This window comes from Rhea americana, unplaced genomic scaffold (assembly GCF_003343005.1).
Source record: "Rhea americana isolate MKP2758 unplaced genomic scaffold, rheAme1 scaffold_129, whole genome shotgun sequence".
NCBI classification, from domain to species: Eukaryota; Metazoa; Chordata; class Aves; order Rheiformes; family Rheidae; genus Rhea; species Rhea americana.
Genome location: NW_028185361.1, coordinates 2,639,583 through 2,661,719, shown reverse-complemented (window position 1 = coordinate 2,661,719; position 22,137 = coordinate 2,639,583). Strand labels below are relative to the sequence as shown.

General features: G+C 34.0%; 1 protein-coding gene across 2 annotated transcripts in view; it reads right to left on the bottom strand.

Annotated features, from left to right (window-relative positions):
• Positions 1-5,306: 5,306 nt before the first annotated feature.
• ZDHHC21 (zDHHC palmitoyltransferase 21) overlaps positions 5,307-22,137 on the bottom strand; it is a 33,187-nt gene continuing 16,356 nt past the window's right edge. The window contains exons 5-7 of one of the 2 annotated variants that reach the window (XM_085326209.1): positions 21,454-21,570; positions 6,788-6,831; positions 5,307-6,248 (exon numbers count right to left, since the gene is read on the bottom strand). In XM_085326209.1, coding sequence (XP_085182335.1) covers positions 6,116-6,248; positions 6,788-6,831; positions 21,454-21,570 — 294 coding nt within the window. In that variant the 3' untranslated portion in view covers positions 5,307-6,115. The remainder of the gene's footprint in view (positions 6,249-6,787; positions 6,832-21,453; positions 21,571-22,137) is intronic. The other variant, XM_085326210.1, reaches the window with a different exon arrangement.

The window sequence follows — 22,137 nt, the reverse complement described above, 5'->3', positions numbered from 1 at the left end:
GCCAAAAAAGTCTAATCTCTTATCTCAATCACATTAATTATTGTCCACAAGCAGACCTTCTTTAGTCAAGTAAATGGTCCCTGAAAATATTTTCATTTGCACTCTATGTTGACCCTTTACACTGCTTATTTAAGAAATATTACTGAAATATTAAGAGTCAAACAGCAAATAAATTGGACAAAAGATCCAGAACAGAATGACAARTCATTATCAACCTGATTTTCTGCAGTACCTGCAGCTTCACTTCAGGACCTCTGAATAGTGACACATTGAAGTTATTTTTTAAATCTAACTCCTTCTTTTTCAAACACAAAAGTTAAACATGTCTTTAATGCTAAGAATCAACTACTCAGAGGAAAACTAAATTAGCCAAACTTATGCAAGTCATATGCTTGAGACAACGTGCAGATCTGGGACCTCCTCCTTCAAAGGTTCTTCAAGAATTTGCATGAGCTTACACCACAAAATCTAAGGGCAATCAAGGGACAATCTGAAAAGGTGATAAGAAGAGCCACTACCTCTTGCCTGGTCACCAAGCTGAAGCAGCTGGGAGATACTAAGCCTAGGTCCATTAGGACTCAATAATGTGTGTAACATACTTGCTACTGATAAGTCAGCACAGTTAAGAGCAAACAGAGAGCTACAAAGATGCTATCTGAAAAAATTAACAGCAATTTATATTGAGGGAAGAAAATCCAGTCCAGAGGAGAATGGTGTGACTGAGAAGAGATATCCCCCGAGAAGCTTATAAATTTGGCTTTTGTTAAGCATATATAAGCTTGTCTAAGATTCTGTCTGATAGTAACGTTGTACAGGTGAAGTGTTCAGTTGGATCACTTCATTAGATTCACATCTTTGGCCACAGACTTTAACATCAGGTATGAGAGACGGACGCTTAAGAGAAGCTAGTAATTTCCTGAAACACAGAAAACAGAACAGTACGTTTGATTTGAGTGTCYTCTGACAGCTCAATTTTCTATCAAATGACAAGATTCTGAAGGAAATGGTATTTCTTATACATAACGCTAAAACAACTGGTTTATTACTCTTGTGTACATACCAAGGCTATAATAATATAAGGCTATAATAATATAAGACAATGAGAAATATGAGGTGGTAGTAATTAACACCCACATTGCTTTAAGCAACTCTTATTTTTCTGTGGCACATACTATGAAAGTACACTTGAGTTTTATCTTATGAATAGTTTAGACATGCTGATACAGTATTGTTGATCGGCACATGTCTAAGATAAAAAACAATCTTTCACCAGAAAGATCATGACTGCAGTATATATAAAATATACCGTTAAGGAATGAAAAGATATTTCCAGCTGGTCAATTGAGAAAAGCCAGTCAGTAACATTTGTTAGTTTTGTCTTTGTGATATGGTTGTTCCAATAAAGTTACAGTGGCTTCTTATTTGTAAGCAGCTGCAAAATTAAGTATGCAGCAAGCACAAAGGGTGCAGAAATAATAACCAAGTTAAATAATACAACTTCTAGAGTGACAGCGACACTGAGCTACATGTGATCTATTGTTGGCAGGCAGGCTGGCCAATTAAATAATGCCTTGTAGGAAAGTTTTTATTTGAACTAGTAATTTCAGATTACCAAAAACCCATCTTATGTTTCATTTGAACACAAATTTGACACAAGACAGATTCTCTTTAACGGTACTGCTGAGATACTGTGTGTCACTTACATTCCTTACACAGGTATACATTGGATTGCTATAGCACAAACAAAAGTTTGGTTTATTTACTAAATAGAACTGGATAACCATAAGACAAGATTTAAAGATTTCGGTATGAGGTACATGATGATGGCATATGTATTTAGACAGCATAATTTCTGCTCTTTATAATCTCACCTGATTTGGTAAAGCTGAATCAAAACAATTCTTTCAGTCCCACCTTCTATTTTTTTCTGTACTTTTATGAATCTTCCCTTCATATTCACTGACTTTTTAGATCCAAAACAAACAGAAAGTTGCCAAATCTATCCTTCCCCTAAGTTCCTAGACAGGTCTTTGTCTTATAAATCTGGCTCAAGTCTAAAAAGGGTTGTATACCTCAACTACTCTACTAGCTATTATTAGCAATATTGAATTTGATGCAACCTGTCATTTAGATGGACACAGCAGAGGATACGTTTGTAAAAGATTCTGCATTAAATAATCTTTATTTTAAACATTAAGACTTTTCAAATGAAATAGCAGATCTCTGATATTATGCAAAAGTACTATTCAGATCCCTATCAGTCTAACAGTAACTATACCATACTGCAGTAAAAATCCAGTTGTTCTCAAATGTTTTCAGGCTGTTTTTCATCAGTGGGTTCTGTTCATACTTCTCAGAAATTCAAATATTATTAAGTTCATAGGTAATATCCATTGCACTAAATGAAACACAGATAGTTCTGATATTATATCAAGACAAATTTCATTAATATTTTCCAAAAGATTTTTGAAGTGAACAACAACAACAAGCACTAATTTGTCTTAAGAATGCAGTTTCCTCTAACAGAAAAAAAATTGAAGGAGGGCTAGAGGGAATGAAGTAAGATTTCAAAGTACGCTATGATTTCACTACTGAAAGTCTAACACCTTTTCTTGCTGGAACAGCTCTTTCTGAGAATCAATTTCAGAAACATTACTTTAATAAACAAGTACCATCATACAGTCATTTGCTAAGTTTTCAAGAAGATATTGAYAACTTACTGTTTAGAAGTCTATTATTCAGAGAAAAAAACTCACCATTTTCTGAAAATAAAGCCTTTCGCAATTCTTTCTTCTCCCTTCTCTCCTCAACACATTTAGAAACTATTTTGGAATAAACTCTACTAAAGTGGGTTAAAAAGTAAAGTAGCTGCTTTAATCACTTCAGACATCAGTTTCTACAGTTAAGGGTGAATGGGAGACTGAGAAGACAGACATTTGCCAAATCTAGTAATAAAAAACATTTGAGAACCATTACACTGAAATTAGCATCTTTCAGGCAAAAAATATACACCATTCACTAGAAGGTATACCTGGTACTTTAGGTAGAGTTCACTTTTGTATAGTTTAAATAAGTAATTTAAAATTTACAGACTTTAAATTTTTTAGTTTATAATCCATTGTTTGAAAGAAAAGTCAAAGATAGATGCAGACAATGCTGCCCTACTTGATGCACACAGTATTGACGATACACAGTAATATAGACTGTGGACTTGTTCCAAAGATTTTCTAGAAAATCTGACATGCTTCACTTTTATCTGAAGCAGATCCAAAGCAGTGTCAGTATACCTAAGCTATAATCTAGTCCTCAAACTTGAACTCTGCCACCACCAACACAGACACCCATTCAATCCAAGCAGTTATTGCTCCAAATAACCACTGTGTAATAATGAAGTCTCAGCAATCTGTGAACCGTAACAGCAGGGCAACCATTCCTGCCTTAACCCAAGAGCGAACTGTCTTTGCATAATATGGCCAAAAGAGGGCACCTGCAGAATACGAGAGGAAAGGCAACACTCTAGATTTGAATAGGTGGGCTTTGACACTAGCCTGACATACTGCAGTCCTAAAACAGTATGCATCACTACAGAAGATAGAATACTTGCACATGTCCTAAGCTTAAAACTTTAGAAATATCACCTACAAATCAGGCACATAAACACATTTATGGATGTTTCTATGTATGGTCTGTAGTACAGCTAGACCACGTTTAATCCCAATATGAGTCATTTTAGGATTAGTTTCMATATTTCTTATTTCTTTTTATTTATACACAGTATTAAATTTGGACTACTTGTGGATTTTTATCCCCCAAAAGCAAGTAAAATATAATGTTCCTATTACTTGACTGTATAAATGACATAAAAGATTTAAATACATGTAATAACTAAGGTTCTTACAATTCGGCAGGTTATGTATTACAGTTTTGGCTCCCCATGGGTAATTAAATTAACTGGAAGAATGATACATAAGAACAGGGAGAATAATTATATGCCTTGTTACATGTCCAACAATGAATGAATCAAGTGCAGTTAAATTCTTGATCCTGTCTCTTGATGAAATGTTTCAGAGCTGTATGATTTGCTAACTTTGAAAACTGGTAAGTATGAAAAACTTAAAAGAAAATTAACTGTTTTGTGTCATAAAACAGATTTAAATATTGACACATAAAACAAAGGTGAAACATAATAGTCCCTTGGTACCTCAGAGAGAGACAGAGATAGACAGAGAATTCAGCAGCTACTTTATAATGTATGTGTGCATTTTTGAATTCCAAGTCCTACCTCAGCCCTTTCATCTACTTTGTTCATGCCCAGGTTTGGTTAAATATTGCTGCTCGTACAATCCTGAAGAAAATTCAAACTGATGTATAAAAATGCAGTGCAGAAACTTCAGAAAGAACGGCTGATGACAACTCTTGAAATTTAAGTGAAGAAAGCATTACACCTATTTTCAAAGGGTAGAGGAAGTAAAGCTGGTTGAGAAGCTAGAAGTTTACACAAACTTTAAAATCAAGTAGTTTTTAAAATGACCCTTTTTGAATTTTCAGTGCATCATCAAAATCTGTTATTCAATAAAGGAAGGTGGGCCCAAGATAAGCAATATTAAGATTTTAAAAGAGCTGATCTAAAGATTCATCATGAATAGCATTCATTACAAATTTAGCCCTTTATGTTGAATGAACTGTTCACAAGTGAACTCCGATCCTCTCACAAATACAGTCTACGTATTGTTTGCCCTAACTTTGTACCTCTTACTATCCTGTTGCAGGGCTGTCATTTGAGATGGTATTAGTCCTGTTGTTAGATAAAACAACAAACACAGTAAGTAGCAGAGCTTGAAAAATCTCAGATGTGACTATCTCATAAAAATTCAGGGATTTTTCCAGAATCACACAGAATGCTGATATTTGTCCACACAGAATAATAAATTACATATTTCCAGACCCAGAAAAACAAAGGCAATACTTTGTGATTCATTGTCATTTTACTGACCTAATCTTAAGGATGCTGTCTTTGGTTGATTAATTCCATGAAGAAAGGGCCCACAACAAGAATATAAAGCTCTCATACATCAACATAGTAYTGCTTTAAATCAGCTAATATACATTACTGTACATGTTAATAGCAAATATCTGTTTTTATATATAAATTATTTTCATGTTTCCCATTTATAAGCACCTAAAATGATTTTAATTCCAGCTAGTCATGACTAAATAAAATACAAAACGCATAACTTTAATATCTATATACTATTCTCTATGATATATTATGCTAATTAAATCTTTTTAAAAAAAGAATTTGCATTCTAATATTTGCACTATACAGCTTCTTTATTGAATTACTGCAAGGAAATCCTTGGGGGAAAGGGGRAAACATGCTTACTATCTGCATATTTTACCCCAGAATATTTCATAGCTTTTGTTGACATAGGGACATGAATGATAATGTTTTTCACTAAGATCATATGTATATAAAAGGATAACTTAAGATACAAGATCTATCCATAAACTTACATATATATGTATTTATAAAAACTCTTCTAACAAACATACAGAAGTCTGCCTCAGTTTCAAATGTTAACTTTTTACAGAGTGGTGCTGCATGATTACTATTGTGCATCATAAATTAAAGGGAATATCAGGGAATGTTAAACACATCTACCAGAAAAATGACTGGCATGTTATCTAGACACATTGATTGATAAGAACAGTAGAAAAATTAAATRCAGCATGAGACTACTTAACGGGAACACTAGCAAACAACATAAACTTCAGTGTTTTCTACCAAAGGAAAGAAAAAATCAGAATAGCTAGTACCAAACAAATAGAGGAAGACTCCACTCCAGTCACTGTTTTCATTATCATTGTCAAACACTACAGAAACYCCTTTAGAAAGCTAATCTGAAAGTATTTATGCTTTAACTTAAATATATAGGTTGTATTAATCCCATAATACAATCCAGACCACTACTAAAACAAAGCCTGGGGCACATTATGATAACTTCGACTGGTGGGTGGATTTTAATTGACTTGAGAACTGTCATAGTCTTATTATCATAAAACCTGTAATGCCCTTCCAGCATGTAGGACCCATCTGTGCCCACCATCCATCTGTTTAGACATGACTGGCAAAGTGGTAGGGAACTCTCAGTGGTTGCCTCTGCCTGAAAGGAATAAACCACAGGATCTTCCAGCGAGTGCCAAAAACTTCTGAGAAGGTCTGCTGCCACGGCTTTCGAGGCCTCGATCTACAAAAGACAGCATTATTAGTGAAAGACAGCACTCCCATGTGCATTTCAGTCAGTTAGAACAATACAGGTTGGCTAGAGATCCATTACTGGACTCTGATGAATTGTGTCCCAGCATCACAAACACAGCTTTTCTTTCATTATGGCATGCAGCTGAGACTTAACTTTGGAGAGAAGAAACTATCTGTGTTGTCAATCAACCAAAGGCAACTTCTGAAGCACAGGAGAGCCTCAGGATCAATGAAATGTACATCAAAACACAGTAGCAAGTGTCTTTTGATCTGTGCTTTTGAAAGAAAATACAGTTTTACTTACTTTGGGTAGGGAGAGAATAAAAATAATCTGAGGCTATTTGATGTAAAAACAGTATTAAAAGATCAGTAAGCTACTATTACAGGTAAGAAATATAGGGCACAACAGCATGCAAATTAATCTTAACAGTACCTTCAGTTCTTCTCTCACATAGTTACAGAACACAGAAAACACAGCTACTCCTCTAACTTTTCAACAACTAAATTTAGAAATTTTACAGTACTTACACGTCCTCACAACAGTTTGACATTTTTTCTATACTTGTAGTATCCTATTGAAGAAAACATAATGAAAAAAAACTTTTTTTACATTCCTAACTGTTAATACRTCATTATAAAAAGAGCTAAATAAAGTATAGAATTATTCCTTAGCATATACTGCTTTGGCAACAGTCCAGTAAGTTATATATTACTCATACCCAATTTTAAACTGATGTAACATTATATGCACAGCAAATTTACTCAGTCTGTTAAATCTGATCTTCTATAAACACAAAAAATGTAACAATACTACGTAGTTCTATTACAAAAGCACACACTACAAAAAGTCAACACAACTACAATATTATTACAGCTAAAAATAATTCAGGTATTACAATTAATTCATGGACTTTTAAAAATTGCAAAAAGTGCACTTTTGCCTCACATTTCCTATTCCAGTCTTGGAGTTTCCACTCACATAAGCACAGGAACAAAATATATTTATTACATAATTTAATAAAATATGACTATCAGCAGAAGTAGTTCTTTCAAAAGTAGAACTTATTAAGAGATTTAAAAATAGAAAAATAGTTTTCTTTATGAATCTYATAATGTGAACAGCACCATCAATGATAGGTAAGCAGCTTCCATGCTCTCTAGAGGAAAATACTAAATATAAAAATGATTTTCTTAAAATTTAACAAAAATTGAATTGTCTGGAGTAGAAGTGTAGAGTGAAGGTACTTGCAGCTAACAGAAATTACATTCCTACTTTACTTTTGTGAATAYGATTAATTTCATTATTCATTAAATTTTATAAATAATAAATCAATTTAAGCTCAGATCACCTCTAAATAAAACTTTAAAAACTACAACAATGATACTTCTCCATACTTCAGCAATATATATTTAACAAAAATATCTTGTTTGTAAGTCAGTATTACCTCAGTTTTAACTCCAGCAGTATTACAGTGTTTTCAATGCACAATCATAGTTCATTAAGTCCCAAAATAATTCATTATAACTAAAATATAGTAATTCAAATATTTGCTATGATTCCAGTTTCTTATCATGGTAGCTTGACACTTCCCTTTACTGTTGACTCATACAGGCATGTACACAATGCACCTGTCAAATTAAACTACATCTTGAAAGAAACTCTGTTGTCCCAGCCATGCAGAGACACAAGAAATGTGGTATAATTACCCTGCAACTTCACTAAGTCATCTAGAAACACTATCTAGCAATAAATTATCGTGCATTCCTTGATCATTCATGCAATCAGAGCATCCAATTCAGTGCAGGCACTGCTGAGATTCCACCACCACCCTTCATACAAGGTTTGAAGGGAAAGGGTGGAGTGGGAAATGCCATAAAGGAAGCTGCTTTCCCGCTTCACCAGATACAGGTGGTCTCAAGCCCCGTTGCCAAAGCTCCTTCCCCTAAATCCATCTCCGCCCCCTGATTTATACAAAATCCCAGTTCTTCCTAGTTTCTGCAGAAAAGGCATGTCCACAGCAAATTACACAAATGCATTTTGCTCCATCATTAGGTGGATGTGAACCACTGTTCAAGAGTGAGAGAGGCCATGAYTGGAGGCACACTGTAAATAATGTCTGTCGTTTCAGTTTCCCCAGGTAAACTGATTCTCCTCTTCACCTTATGAACTTGTCCAGGGTATTAGTTTGCCTTTCTCTCATCTTCCACAAGCAACAGGAAAGCATTAGGAGACAAGCCATTCTTCTCATCAAGGCAGGATCTGACTGTGACCTACCTTTCAACTCAAAACTGTCTACCTAGCAGAACAAAGAATATTGACACATTTGATAGCAATGATTGCTAGGTGATTTTTTGCAGAACAGTAGTATACTAGTACAGACTATAACTGATAATCAGTTATAAAAAATGTGCACTTTCATTTCAGGAAAGGAGCTTAAGAACAACTTCTCACTGCAAAAAAAAATACACTCTCAAAATGGCTTTTTGTTATGTTTTTGAATATGCTGTTTCTTTTTTGAATATTTTTATCCATTAATACGTTTATACTGATTTCTAAAATACTGTATTTGCATTTTGGAGACTGATTGGTATACTTTTTGTAGGAATTCCTCCATCTGTGTTATTGGTTTGGGTTTTTTTTTTTTTAATTGTTATCATAGCAACAACATTTAGATGCTCATCATGGACTGCTTCTCTCAAAAATATAACCCATTAAACTAATAAAGTAAGTAAAAACACTAAAACAGGAACTGCAGAAAATTACTGTAAAAAAGACTGCAAGATTTTCACACCTTCAAAATATACCAAGAATTTTAGCCGGACAGGAAGTACAAAAATATTATTTCTTCCTTCTTGTATTAAAATGCCAAAATCTAACTGATAATAGCTCTGCTTTATGATAAATAAACTGGGACTGAGAAGTGAATCCTTTGTTTCTGAGATATTTTTTCAATATTAAGAAAACATTATAGACATATTTTAAAAGCTATAACCTATAGCTGGAGGAAACTGGAGAAAAAGTTTCTTCTCTGAAGTTTAGCTGCTTAACAAGTACTGATGACTAAATTTAAGAAACCAAAATTCTTTCTACTGCTTCCCTCCCTCCCCCCTGCCTCTCCTGCCTTGAAAAATGCTGCCAAACATTTGGGCTCATTTGAAATATATTTTCATTTGCAAGTGAATCAATTTACCTTTTCACATGAAAGTGACACTTCACAGAATCCATTACTAGGTGTTTCTAGAAACTCTTTTTAGTATTTCTTAATTCAGTAGCCCCACTGGAGAGGAGAGTAAGGAAAGGAAGGAGCCCACAATTGAGGTTTGGCCTGGTATTTTAAGTTTTTTTCTCAGACAGCCGAATTCTTCTTTCAGAAATTGGAGGACAAAAATAATCAATATTCCACGGAATGACAAGGTGTTCATTAACACATCTGAAGAATGACCTTAAACAGACTACCACGTTTCTGTTTACTATGTATCAAGGTTTTCTTACAACATCAGTATTACTCTGTTCAGCCTAAGAGGCTTTGACTGTCTGCGTCAGCTATCAGCTTGGATTACTATTAATACAAATGGAATGCGGCTAGGAATTCTCCCTGCTAATTCTGATGTTAAAATCTGGAGAGTAAATATTCATCCATAAGTTGCAGGCAACTTGAAATGAGCAAACATTAAKTGAGTCCTAGTAACCTCTATCTTCAAGAAAAATATAAAATTTACAATTGCACRCAAGACTGAATGACTACAACACAAGTGATTAATTTCACATGATGAGTCCTCTGGACCACTAAAGTCATCATTCAGATTGRAAACAACCATTGCTTCTCCACCTGGTTATTCAGAAATATATACCCACAGATAAACATCTTAAAGCATTTAAAGAAAAAAAGTCCTAAGTATCTTAGTGAGAAAGGCAAAAAAGATATTAGAGGAAATAAACACAGAAAACATTAAAAATACATATATTTTTTTTTAAGAGAAACAAAGACCAGGATGCTCAGAGACTGCTGAGGGGATGCCGAGTGCATTATTACTTTGCAGACTTAACACAAGTCTAYACTAGCAGCTTGCCTACTCTAAATAAACTGCAGCAGCTACAACWGTTACAAAAGGATGAAGAGATGTATTTAGCAGTATTGACTGAATCCTACAGACTGCCTTAAGATGCATTTGCAAATGAATGCACCTGTGCTAGCTACTCAAAGGAACAGATCTTTCACATTTATATTTTAATTAGCATTAGCCACTGCCTCAAAAAAAGTTTTTAAATAGATCATATATATGCGCTGGTTAGCAAATTGTGCTTTGGGACAGACTTCATAATGAACTGATTTATGATGGATCAAGCACATGGAAAGAGTACTTTCTTCTAACCAATTCATGTTTTCCAAAGGAGAAACAGTAATTTGTAACTCACAGGACTAACTCCTAAGCACACAGCAACAATTTCTGGTTCAATTCTTCAGTGCTTGCTTAGAGTGATGTCTAATGAATACAGTTTTATTTAACACTTGCATTAGAAGAAAGCACTATGCCATACTTGTTTAGTATAGTATTTTCAAATATGCAGTATACAGGAATCAACAGAAAAGTGTGGTAAAGCAAAAAGAGGAAAACCAGATAGAACTTGCAAACCTTTCCAGACTTGCAGCCATTCTTTTCGTCAAGGTGTAAGACAGCATATAATGTACTTGGACAATGCATCGTTCCTTTTACCTATCCTCCTTTCATTGCGCATACAGTAACAGGTAAGTATTTCAGGAATATCAAATATTGAACACTTCATAAAAAAAGAATGCTACTATTTTGGTAATTTTTCTGCCAGTACAGTGTACAAATTATTAACTACATTTGGATTTTACAGTTCATCACTTTTTAGCGGTTTTATCTAGAATTCTCATGTAAAAATATGATCGATGTTACCAATTACATTTAAGTTCAGCCTGAAAATTACTAAAAGAAAATAATTCAATTTTAACTGCTATTTTTTTAATTCCTTAAGCAAGCTGTCTGTGTACAAGATGAAAAATGAAATTGCATTATATTATTTCTAGGGAATACTTCTATTCTCTGGTCTCTGATGAATTTAGTGAAATGGATTTCCTGGTGCTAGTTCCACTGGGGCTTGAACCCAGGACCTTCAGCATGCAGATGTGATAACCACTACATTATCCCYCTACTTTCTATTTCTTATGTATTTGTCAGATATCAGAAAATGATTCAGTGACAAGAAAACACTCAATACTCAATTAGGAATATATCTACAAAGAAASTGATACTAAAAAAATCTCTTTTCTTCAATTTGTTTCAAATTCCTGGTGTTTTAGGCACAACAGCATCACATGTAACAAAACATAGTATTTCTCTTAGTTCTTAACCACAACCTCTTAAGACAAAAATATTAGTGAAAAATGTTTGGCAAGGCTGGCTGTTCTTCTTCACACASAGAAGTTATTTTAATGGTCTGATGTCTAAATTTGACAGTCATTATATTTTAACAAAAGGTATTTATCTCCCAGAACACTCCAACATCATTATTACAGTTACTTATTTCTAGTTGTTCAAAGATATCCCCTTTGTTATTTAAAAACATACTTGAGTTGCAGAAGGGCTTCCTTGAATGATCAAAAGGGATATTTATTTTGTTTCTCTTCAAAGGGTAAGATTTCGTTGACTAAATTTTTTAAATTAAAATACCTTCTCTTAATAATGTAAGTAAAGAAATTCAATAAAATTGAATATTCCCTAGTCACCCATATATATATMTACCATACATTTACTGGGATTTATTTATGCGAATCATACAGTGATCTAAACAAAACATGAAAGATATTTTGCTCTTCGGTATTTTTTGCTTTTAAGTTTATTCTWATATTTTAAAAAGATCGTGCAAAAGGCTTTTTGAAAAATCTAGAATAACGGTTTTGATGGTAAATAGGCTTTTAAGACTAGCAAGAGATATTTATTAAAAAAAATATTAATCCTATTGCAAATAATAATACATAGAGACACAAAAGACTCTGTACAGTTAACAAATTCTCATTTAAAGACCAGAACATGACTAATGCCTGACAATTTTGTTTATAGAATTTTATACAGTATTTTAATGGGAAATTTATTTATAGGTGGATTAAAGGTAGAAACAGGCAAAAAGAAAGGGATAAGGAAAACAAGAMAGACAGACAGCACTAGTTTGCACTTATTTTCTGTTAATTCTCAAATTTCAAATTATTATTTAGGTTTTCTTTACGTTCCCTCTGTGATAACTTTGTATTTTACACTATTATATAGCAGTAAAGAACACATTTGTCTGGGAATCCTAATTTCCCCTTGCAATCCCAATTTCTTCTGTGCTAAACTTAATTACGAGGATTAATAGTTCTCTGATTACATTTTTGCCATGTTTGAAAAAACAGGTAAAGCCCTTATTATTTCACTAATCAAAACAGTATTTAATAGATTATCTCATTAAAGAAATGATTACAAATATTTTTAATTACAAGATACTTATTTCTCCAGACAAAAAGCATTTTAACATAACTACATCACTTGTCCAATCTGTGTATAATAAATATCAATGGCTCAACATTGTAAAATATGGAAAGCATTAAAAACTGTATTTTTCACAGAATAACTGCAGTAATTTTTCACTGCTGAGGATTTTGTCTTTGGTAAAATTTTATGAATTACTGATTACACAAAGAATTTCAAATTTCTCACTAGCACTTTATTGTTTGCATTTGCTTTTTGCACTATGTTGTTAAATGGAATACTAYGCCTTAAACAAAACCAAGTGCTTCAAAATCTTCCTTTGGGATAAAAATATCACAAAAAATCATTTTTACAATGTCCAACTTCTTTTTTTCCTTTAAAAAGTATTTTTCTTCATTTTTAAAAGACAAGAAACTTTGAGCAAAATGATCAGTGTTCTTCATTACTTACTCAATGTAAGTATTAGCTACATTAAGGAAAATTGTTAAAATACTTGAACTAGGAGGTTTACTATGGTTATGTTGAGATGGATATATTTACTAGAACAACCAAAATAATCTAGTGAAATGCATTTGCTACTTGGAAGGTAAAAAGGACAAACTGCAACAGTAATACAACATATTCTTTAAAAATATGTAGAATGTTTCTGGAGGGAAAAAGTTATATGGATAGGCATTGCACTATATACCACAGAGACTACTGGAACACCAGCTGTTTGTTTTCTCTTCCAGCCTCCTCAAAGCAAATGAATGGAAATTCTCTCTACCATATCCACACAGTATTGATGCTCCAGGATATTGGCATATCACCGTACATCATTTAAACTGTTAATTAACAGGAAACCCTGGCAGCATTAATTAAATTAATAAAGTCATTGTCTGCTTAGTTTATGATAATACATACACTAGATCGTAGAAAGACCACTATCAAATCTATCAAATCTATCAAATTTATGAAAGCCCATCTATTACATAGTTTAGCTGCAGAGAAACAAGTTTAGTAGTAAGTAATATTAATGAAAAGCACATCTCTGCAATACTGACACATAAAAACTATAGAAAAATATATATGATGGACTATAATGAAAAACTAAAAAAAATATTTAATTTCATATAAATAATTTGTTAAAACATATGGAAAAATGGAAACAAAAACTCTTTAGTGTTTTAAACAGAAAAACAATCRAAGTTAATCCTTTGAAATTAGGGTTCAGATTAGTCTCTGCAGAGGATGCCTTTCAACTGAAACATCTGGTAGTGTTATGTTGAGAGACAGATCTTTTTTAACTTTAGAAATGAGATTAGTAGATCTGTTATTTGTAAGTGTCCAAGTAATTTCTAATTATTTTATCTGGGTCACAGCTAATCCGCTTTTACAGGGCTCTCACAATGACATCAGAGGATCACTGCGGTACTGATTATCCTGTTACCTTCCACTATCCATGGGAAGATGGGATTTTCCTTTTGTACAGAGGGAGAGAAAGAGAGAAGTGGCTGATTGTTTCAGACAGGTGGCAGTCAACAAAATAAAGAACAAGACAAAGCTTGAGGAAGAAGCCCTCACATATGCAAAAGATACCAGCCTCAGAAAACAGAATACTTTACAGTAGTGTGATACAATTTATAACCTCAATAAATATTTGAACAAAATGCTACACAATACAGCAAAATAATCATAGACATTTCCCTTTATAAAAAGCATACCACATTATTTATACTACAGTAATACTTTTTAGATATGTAACTGATGCCTCAGAACATACAGAAGTACTTTCTTAAAGCTAAAATGGCATGAGTGAAAGAGATAAACAACAATGCAAGTGCTGGTACTGTATTAATCTATATACAATTAACCTGACAGTCCATACTTTTTAAAATAGTCTAGATTACAGCTCTTTACTTCTTGCAAACATAAATCAGAAGTGATCTATAACTGACAGAAAAAATACTCTTTTCTGTAGGCAAATCTATGCCTTTTCCTATCAATAAATGAATGAATAAATAGGTTAACTTGTTTTACTGAAAAAAAAAAGGAAAAAAAGTGTATGTTGTATATAAAAATACTACATATCAAATGAGAGGACTTTTTAAAAATCATTTATTGTCTTAGAAAAATTTATGCCTTGGAAAAGCAAGCAAGTTTCTGGGTATTATTCTCTCTACTTTCTAACCAGATTTAATTATTTGATGTGAGGTTAACTACAGGAAAAAATGTAATTGGCAATATAGTGGAAAAATATGGAAAAGTGCTCCTCAACATCYGGTTTTTGGTTAAGTATAAAATACCTTTTTCTAGATAAATTTTGCATTCATACTACAGTTGAATGTCACTRAGAAACACACAGAGTACATAATACATGTTTTGTATTTTTTTTAATAGAAAGTTAAATTTATCTGAAACAGTYGTCTCAAGCAAAATGATAGCTTACATTTAATAATATTTTTGCAGTAAAGAATGATGTGACAAATCAATAGATAAGGGATACATCTTTCCGCCTTGGAGTTCTGAAGTGTCTGTACTAAAGCTGTCTTSTTTTCCTGTCAACTGGCTAAGGTCAACATGGGAGTGTCCTACCTAAAAGCTAGCTGAAGTAAAGGGTAGCAATAATAATAAAATTAAAAAAAAAAAGGAGAGAGAAAAAAAGAAAGATTGCTATTCTCAGTAGGAGGATTACATTTAGTCTTCCTAGGATGCAACTGTATCTGTCTTCTTTACTTACTCTTTTATGCTAAGTTCGTCTTTATTTCTAGAGRAAATCTATTAAAAAAGCTTGCTCTGACTAGAAACGAATACAGACTCACTTCCAATTAAGCAAGATCAAATTTAATTTTGCAKGGCAAGCAACAATGGAGGTCTGGATAAGCAAGCACCAAGCAAAGAAGATAAGCAAGACTTCAATATAAATGCACGATCCATGCTGAAAATTGTAACAGACTGTTTTCATGGGTAAAGTTTGAAACAGYGTTTTCTTCCACTCTGCTCTTTAGAAATATTAAAATTGTATGTAATAAGATTCATTGTTGCACACAGATTTTAAAAAGTGTATTTATTTTCTAAATTATGATCGTTCATTTCTCTCACCTTTCAGAGACTCTTGAATTAGACAGAACCTTAGCTACCTCTATTTCTAGAGAATTCATATATAGTTCACATGCAGTATTACAACTTCAGGATCATCATGACAGTAAAGGCAAATTAGAGCTTGAAGAAAGCAATTGGAGAAGGAGGATGAAAAGAGCCATGTGCCCCTTCTGCTAAAAGGGTATTTCACATATGCTAGTTTCTAGGGAGAGAGCACTAATCTAGTATAAAGMGACCACCTCAGCTGCTCCCCTCTTCATGAGGGCAACTGACATCGGAAGTTCCACTGAGGACAGGTTTTTGCCAGCTGTTCTCACACTTCTCCTCTYATTGTAGGAAGTCACCTCCCTTGATCTTTGGCTGCCTGGACCTCCAGATGAGATTTGAATAGCTGTGTGCTTAGGACATACTAACAGTCTTACCACAATCAGAAAGGTGGTAAGATTCTGAAAGTTTACTGCATATTAAGTAACCTGTCTATTAATAACCCTCACAAATAGTACAGCCTTAAGAATAGTGTCTATGCAAGAGCCAAGTTTGAATACTGAGCAAAGTTTCCACGTTTATAGGAGAGAACACTCATTTCCAAGCCTCTTAGAATCAATTGAACATACAAGAAACAAGATAACAATAGAGAATGTAGAGAAGTTTATGAACTCCTGCATAAACAATCTACCCTTATAATGTAAGACCATTACACAAGGATGGACACAGAAAGTAAGTCAACTGCACTGCAACACTGCCTTTTGGAAAGTGCCAGTACATAAAACAGAATGTATCACCTATACTTCATAAAGTGCTTGTTTTCTTATTTTTAGCTACTGCCCTTATTTCAGAGAAATACAACAGGGTATATGAAATATATCATTTCCATTGATAACATTTTTCAACATCTGAAAAMTGTTACTCAAAATGAGCAAATACTCTTTAAAATCCTACAAAAAAGTGGTTGTAATTCATAGGGCCTGTCAAGCTATCGCTTAGCTCAATTCATAGTAAATTCTGCCTAGAAGCCCAGACAAATGTTATATGTAAATGTAACTTAATGCTAATTCATTTTTTCTATACATTTAACTTTATCTGTCTTGCTGCAGTGAAAAWATTACAAACTTTTAGCAATTTTACTATTGTTAATAACTGGTACAAATAAATGAGAGCTCTGAACTAGGGGGTATGTCTTCCCTCATAGCTGAGCTGCTTGCTATACTAATTACTTATATTTGAGCAAAGCCATCATACAGTGGGTATGAACCGTAAATAATGAAGGCAAAAGATGCCACTTCAAGGCCTAGTTCTTTATTAGTGATGTTATTAAAAAAGGAAAACAACAGACTCTGCAGTTTCGTATAACAAATTCCTTTTTGGAACTGACAGTAAGCAGGGCACATGTTTAGAAGATATTGAAAGTCACTGGGAACGGAGATTTCTTTATATCTGCACATCCAGTATTACTGAAAAAAAGTTTGCCTTAGCTGTTTGTATTACTTTTTTTCAATGACATGAAACAGAAACTTTTGGCTTGGTTTCTGGAATATCTTATAAAGAAGGTCAAGCAAGTTTACATTATGAAGAACCAGAAATTTTGCTATAAAAACGCTGAAAGTTAGTTAAATCGTGAGTTTAGTTCTTTTTCTAAAAATATAACCTTGGCAGTTTTTGAAAAATAGGAAAATAACAAAGATAAAATCCAACAAACCTGAACTTGTTGGACTCACCTAGCAACAATCTGTTGGTTTACTTTAGATCACAGAACTGTAGTGGTAAGTGTCTCTCTAATTTAAAAATAACTTATATCCAGGAACTGTGGAACTAATCTTGACTTGATGTTAACTGCAAAGACAATGGAGCAGGAATTAGAAAAAACGTTTACTACACCTTTTTCTGTACATACACAAGTAGGAAGAACAGAGCTGCTGCTCTGCTGCACCTTTTCCAAGGGCAAGAGCCCAAGCTTTTGTGCACCTCTCTTGCACATATGCCTGTGAAGCTTCGGCAATCACTGAAGCATATGCTCTCAAGAATCACTATGGGACAATTAATGTAACATGARTACTTTAACTGTGTGTGTCTGTCTGAGTTTCTTTCAACTTAACCTCAAATCTGACTACCAAGCTTTAACRATGCTGTTCTTCCAGTAATAACATCTTAAATAAAACAACTGTTTTTAATTGGTATTCTTTTAAAAAATGAAACTTAATTTCACCAAGAATTTTTTATTTCATTTTAATTACAGCTATAATTTGCTTAGTTTACACAGGAAGGTTAAAGGCTGGACAGTGACTTCAGCGTGGTATGCAGTAGGCATGTCTAGAGGGACACCTGTCTTTTAGTCACCATGATTCACCGCTCCTATGGGACTTTAACACCTTCCACACAATGCACTCCACAGTGGGCATCCCCAGTTTTTTTTTTTCCCTATACTGTACACATTACATCTTARAAATATCTGTAGAAAGCCTAGAAAGAAACTACTCAAGTCACCTTTAAGAGGAAAAAGTCTCTGCAGTATCAAAGTCATAAAAACTCTACAGTTTTTCAACTGCTGTCCTTTCATCTGCCTTTTTCATTGGCTAGTCAAAACTGTTAGCAAGTGCTTACAGAAGCAGAACCCCACATTGCAATACTGGCAATCAAAAGAACTTTTTACACATAGATCTATCTGACATGACCTGCAAGCCAAACAGCCACCCTATCAAATAACTTTGGTTTTGTTTTGTCTGAAACGTGATTAACTCTTTCCACACAGAATTCCTCAAAATGACCACACTGGAATTTCTTACCAATTCTATCCTCATGAAAGAAGCTACACAAGGGAAGAGGAGGATTGTTTTTGCTGGTATAGAACAAGGCAGGTGACTGCAAGAGGGTGATCTTGTGCAAGAACATTACGTACATTTAGAAAACAAGCTCTCCTCTCCTTGGAGAAAATTCATGAATGTCTTATGGAAACTTACGACTTCCTCTATCCTGCTCCATGTCGTGATGGAGTTGTATCAAGCAGGAGCTATCACTGGCTAAATACTGATGCATATCAGTATCTGAAAGCAGTGCTTCTCCAAACTGCAAGCCTTCCTGATCACTGCTGAACCATGTGCTGTTTCTCCAATCCTATTTTTATTATTTTGCCATCATTTTGGGCTGTATCATTTTAAGAAAYTGGGGTATCCTTCAGGTCAGATAAGAGGTCAGTGAACACTCTATAAATTTACCAAAGTCAAAACACATCTTGATCAGGTAAGTTAAAGTTACTAAAATTTTTAAGAATCCACTCATATTTTATGGAGAAAAAAAATCTCAAGTATTAGCAAGGCCAGCAGACAGAGACAGTAATCACAAAAGAATCTTTAAGACCCTGCTTATCCACAAATACTATGTTAAATATTTTCACTTGAGCTTGTTGTCTAACAAAGTACCAATTTCACCTAAACAAATGCAGTAGTATTTCTGTGTCACAGTGACTGCCAAAAGGAGGTCTACGGACATCCGAACATAACGCAACATGTATATAGCCCCTAATATCTGTTACAACAAAAAAGTTTGCAAAAAGGCAAAAGATTGCAGTTCAGAAACTTGAAGGATGCATTGAGCAGCATCCTTCTAAAAAAATACCATCCAGTGCCCCTATTTTGAATTTTGAAGCCAGTTTCTTTCATCTCTGTAGTATCCCTTTGAGAGTTTTTCAAATAAACAAATATTAGAACATTGTATTGTTTGAGAAGCCAGAAGGARATATCCTTGGGATAATGGTGGGCAGTTGATTATGCTTTTTACATATTTATTCCTTCACAGTGGCCCAAACCTCAATAATCTTTGCACTAAAGCTAGCTGTAGCAAGCTTCTGCATGCTTGCAGTTTCTGTCCCCCTTGGGGTACTGCAGAGTTAGAGCCTAATGCTCTCAACCATCCAAGGCATTATGATTTTGAGCACAGAAAAAAAAGATGAAAATCCTATAAGCTCACACCTGTTTCAAGGCAGTGGTCAGCTCAGTAAGTAGAATGATGTACATCACAGTATATTGTACAACTGATGTAGAATAAAGAMGCTTTAAACTATTTTATAGAGTTTCCAATGTTACTGACAAGCTGAAGGTGTTAAGGTGCAGAACGGCACAAGAACGTTCTGKGAATTCATGCCTGTCCAGAGGCAGCACAGTTGGTATCTTGTGCCAAAACAGAATGTCCCAAGTTTCAGGTGTTTCAGTAAACAGAATCAACTTCAGTCTGAGAGCTTCTGCTTCATGTATACTACTGGCATCTGGGTAAGGGCTGATGACCACTACCAAAATTTAGCACAGCTCCCAGTAGCACAAACAGGTGACTTGAACAGAACTGTAGATTTAGGGTTTGTCCCTTGTTTGCTGCTACGTAATGCTTCTCAGATATCTGTTTAACAGAGACTCAAAAGCCATCCACATTGCAGTGTCTGAACTCTAAGATTCCCTGAACTTCTATCTCTCCTTGCAGTGGGAGTGAGGGGCTGCAAAATGTAAATGTTTCCATCACTTCAGCTAGATACTCAGGAGGGCAGAATACAGGATTAAAATAAATTCCTGACTCCAGATAGATAGACACAAAGGTTGTGTGCCAGCATTTAAACAGGGAGGTAACATCCTGTCAACAAGCCCCAAAACAGAAAAGAGGCACACAATAAACAGTGACAAAGATAAACAGGTAAGGTCAACAGCAGGTCTAAAGAAGGTGTAAAAAGTAGCCTGGCAAAGCAGCTAGAGCACCTACACAGTTTGGTATTCTGTAAACACAATTCCACAATTCCAAAAAGACCTCAGAATTAGCTGCAGTCACCATGCAACTCATCATGCAAAAGATGCTGTCATCTTATACATTATTGTCATTAACAAAAGTTTTGCAGGTCAAATCATACACTCTTTCAGACATKTACAGAGCTGTCTAACACTTTGTTCAATACCAAAGAACTTAGCTTTTACAGATTCTTAAGACAATTTTAAATGGTTCACTAGCAGTGATTAACTTCTAGAAAAAAGTATGTYGCAGCAAAAAAAGCTTGTTTCTTGTAGATATTTTTTACATTGTCCAATTCATTTAACTAGAAAATGTTTCCGTGCAGAGGTGTTTTTTTCTGTAACTTTAAATACAGAATATGCATTTAGACTGTACGTTGATGATCCCAGGCCATAGTTTATTAACTGGAAAAATATKATAATAGGCAAATTTATTAAAATACTTTACAAAAAAGCTGTGTTCTCAGAATACATGATTAACCAGTGGGCCTTACTGCTGCAATGTCTAATGGACACCAGAGCACGTAAGACTTTAAAATAAAAGCAAAAAAAGACCCCAAAAATACACACCTTGTATTTCACTGTAAATCCATTGTTCATTTCCAGGGCAGCGTATGATTTTATTTCACTAATATAAATCAGAAAATTGCCTCRATAGTCAACATTCAATTATTAGACACTTCTTTGCAAGAAGACTTTGTAAGATTTCCTTGGAGATGAGAGTCTTGACAGAGCATATACCAAATAGGTGCCTCATAGTGGAAGGGTTTATTATTTCTCTAAAATGCATTCTGCTTTTTTTTAACTCTGTTGATAAWAAAACTGAAACACATTTCTAAAATTAAGGGATTAGCTACTTACAGTGAAAATACCCATTAGCTGAGTGTAAAAGAGTCCACTGATTCCACCTAGTATTATTAGACCCATGAAGGCAGACACTCTTAGAATAGCAAGTTCATGTCTACTTACAAAAACATCCTAGAACAAGAGAGAAAGAAGAAAGAGACTTTAGCACTTTAAAATTAAATTAGGTCTTTGAACCCAGCGGTAGTACTAGATAACAGCTGTCCCCAAAGACTTAGAGCTGMAGTCAAGTGGTGGATTTTGAGCTGCATAGCAATTCATTGATGTATTTATGTGCTRAAATTATAAACAAGAATATTTTATTTATATATCTAAACACTTGGATAGATAACCAAAAAGCTCATTCAGATATTTAAGGCTTGTGAATACAGTAAACTTAGATGTTTTAATCTTGATTTTTTCCACCTTAGACTGTGCTGGATAGCTATACAAATGCTTCAAAACATCAGAAAACTAATCTGTTAAACAATCTCAGTTGTAAGGATTTTAATCTTGGCTCCCACCCACAGCAAATTTTATTATAAAAGAGGTGATGTTAAAATGAAAAGAATAACATTTCTAGCTTGACTCCTGAAGATGGTACCTATAGAATCAAAGTATCTATACTGGATTGGTCTAACTATAATGCTGCTTACTACCCAACAAAAACTTTTCTTCCTCTATTAAATCTTAGCCTCAAGC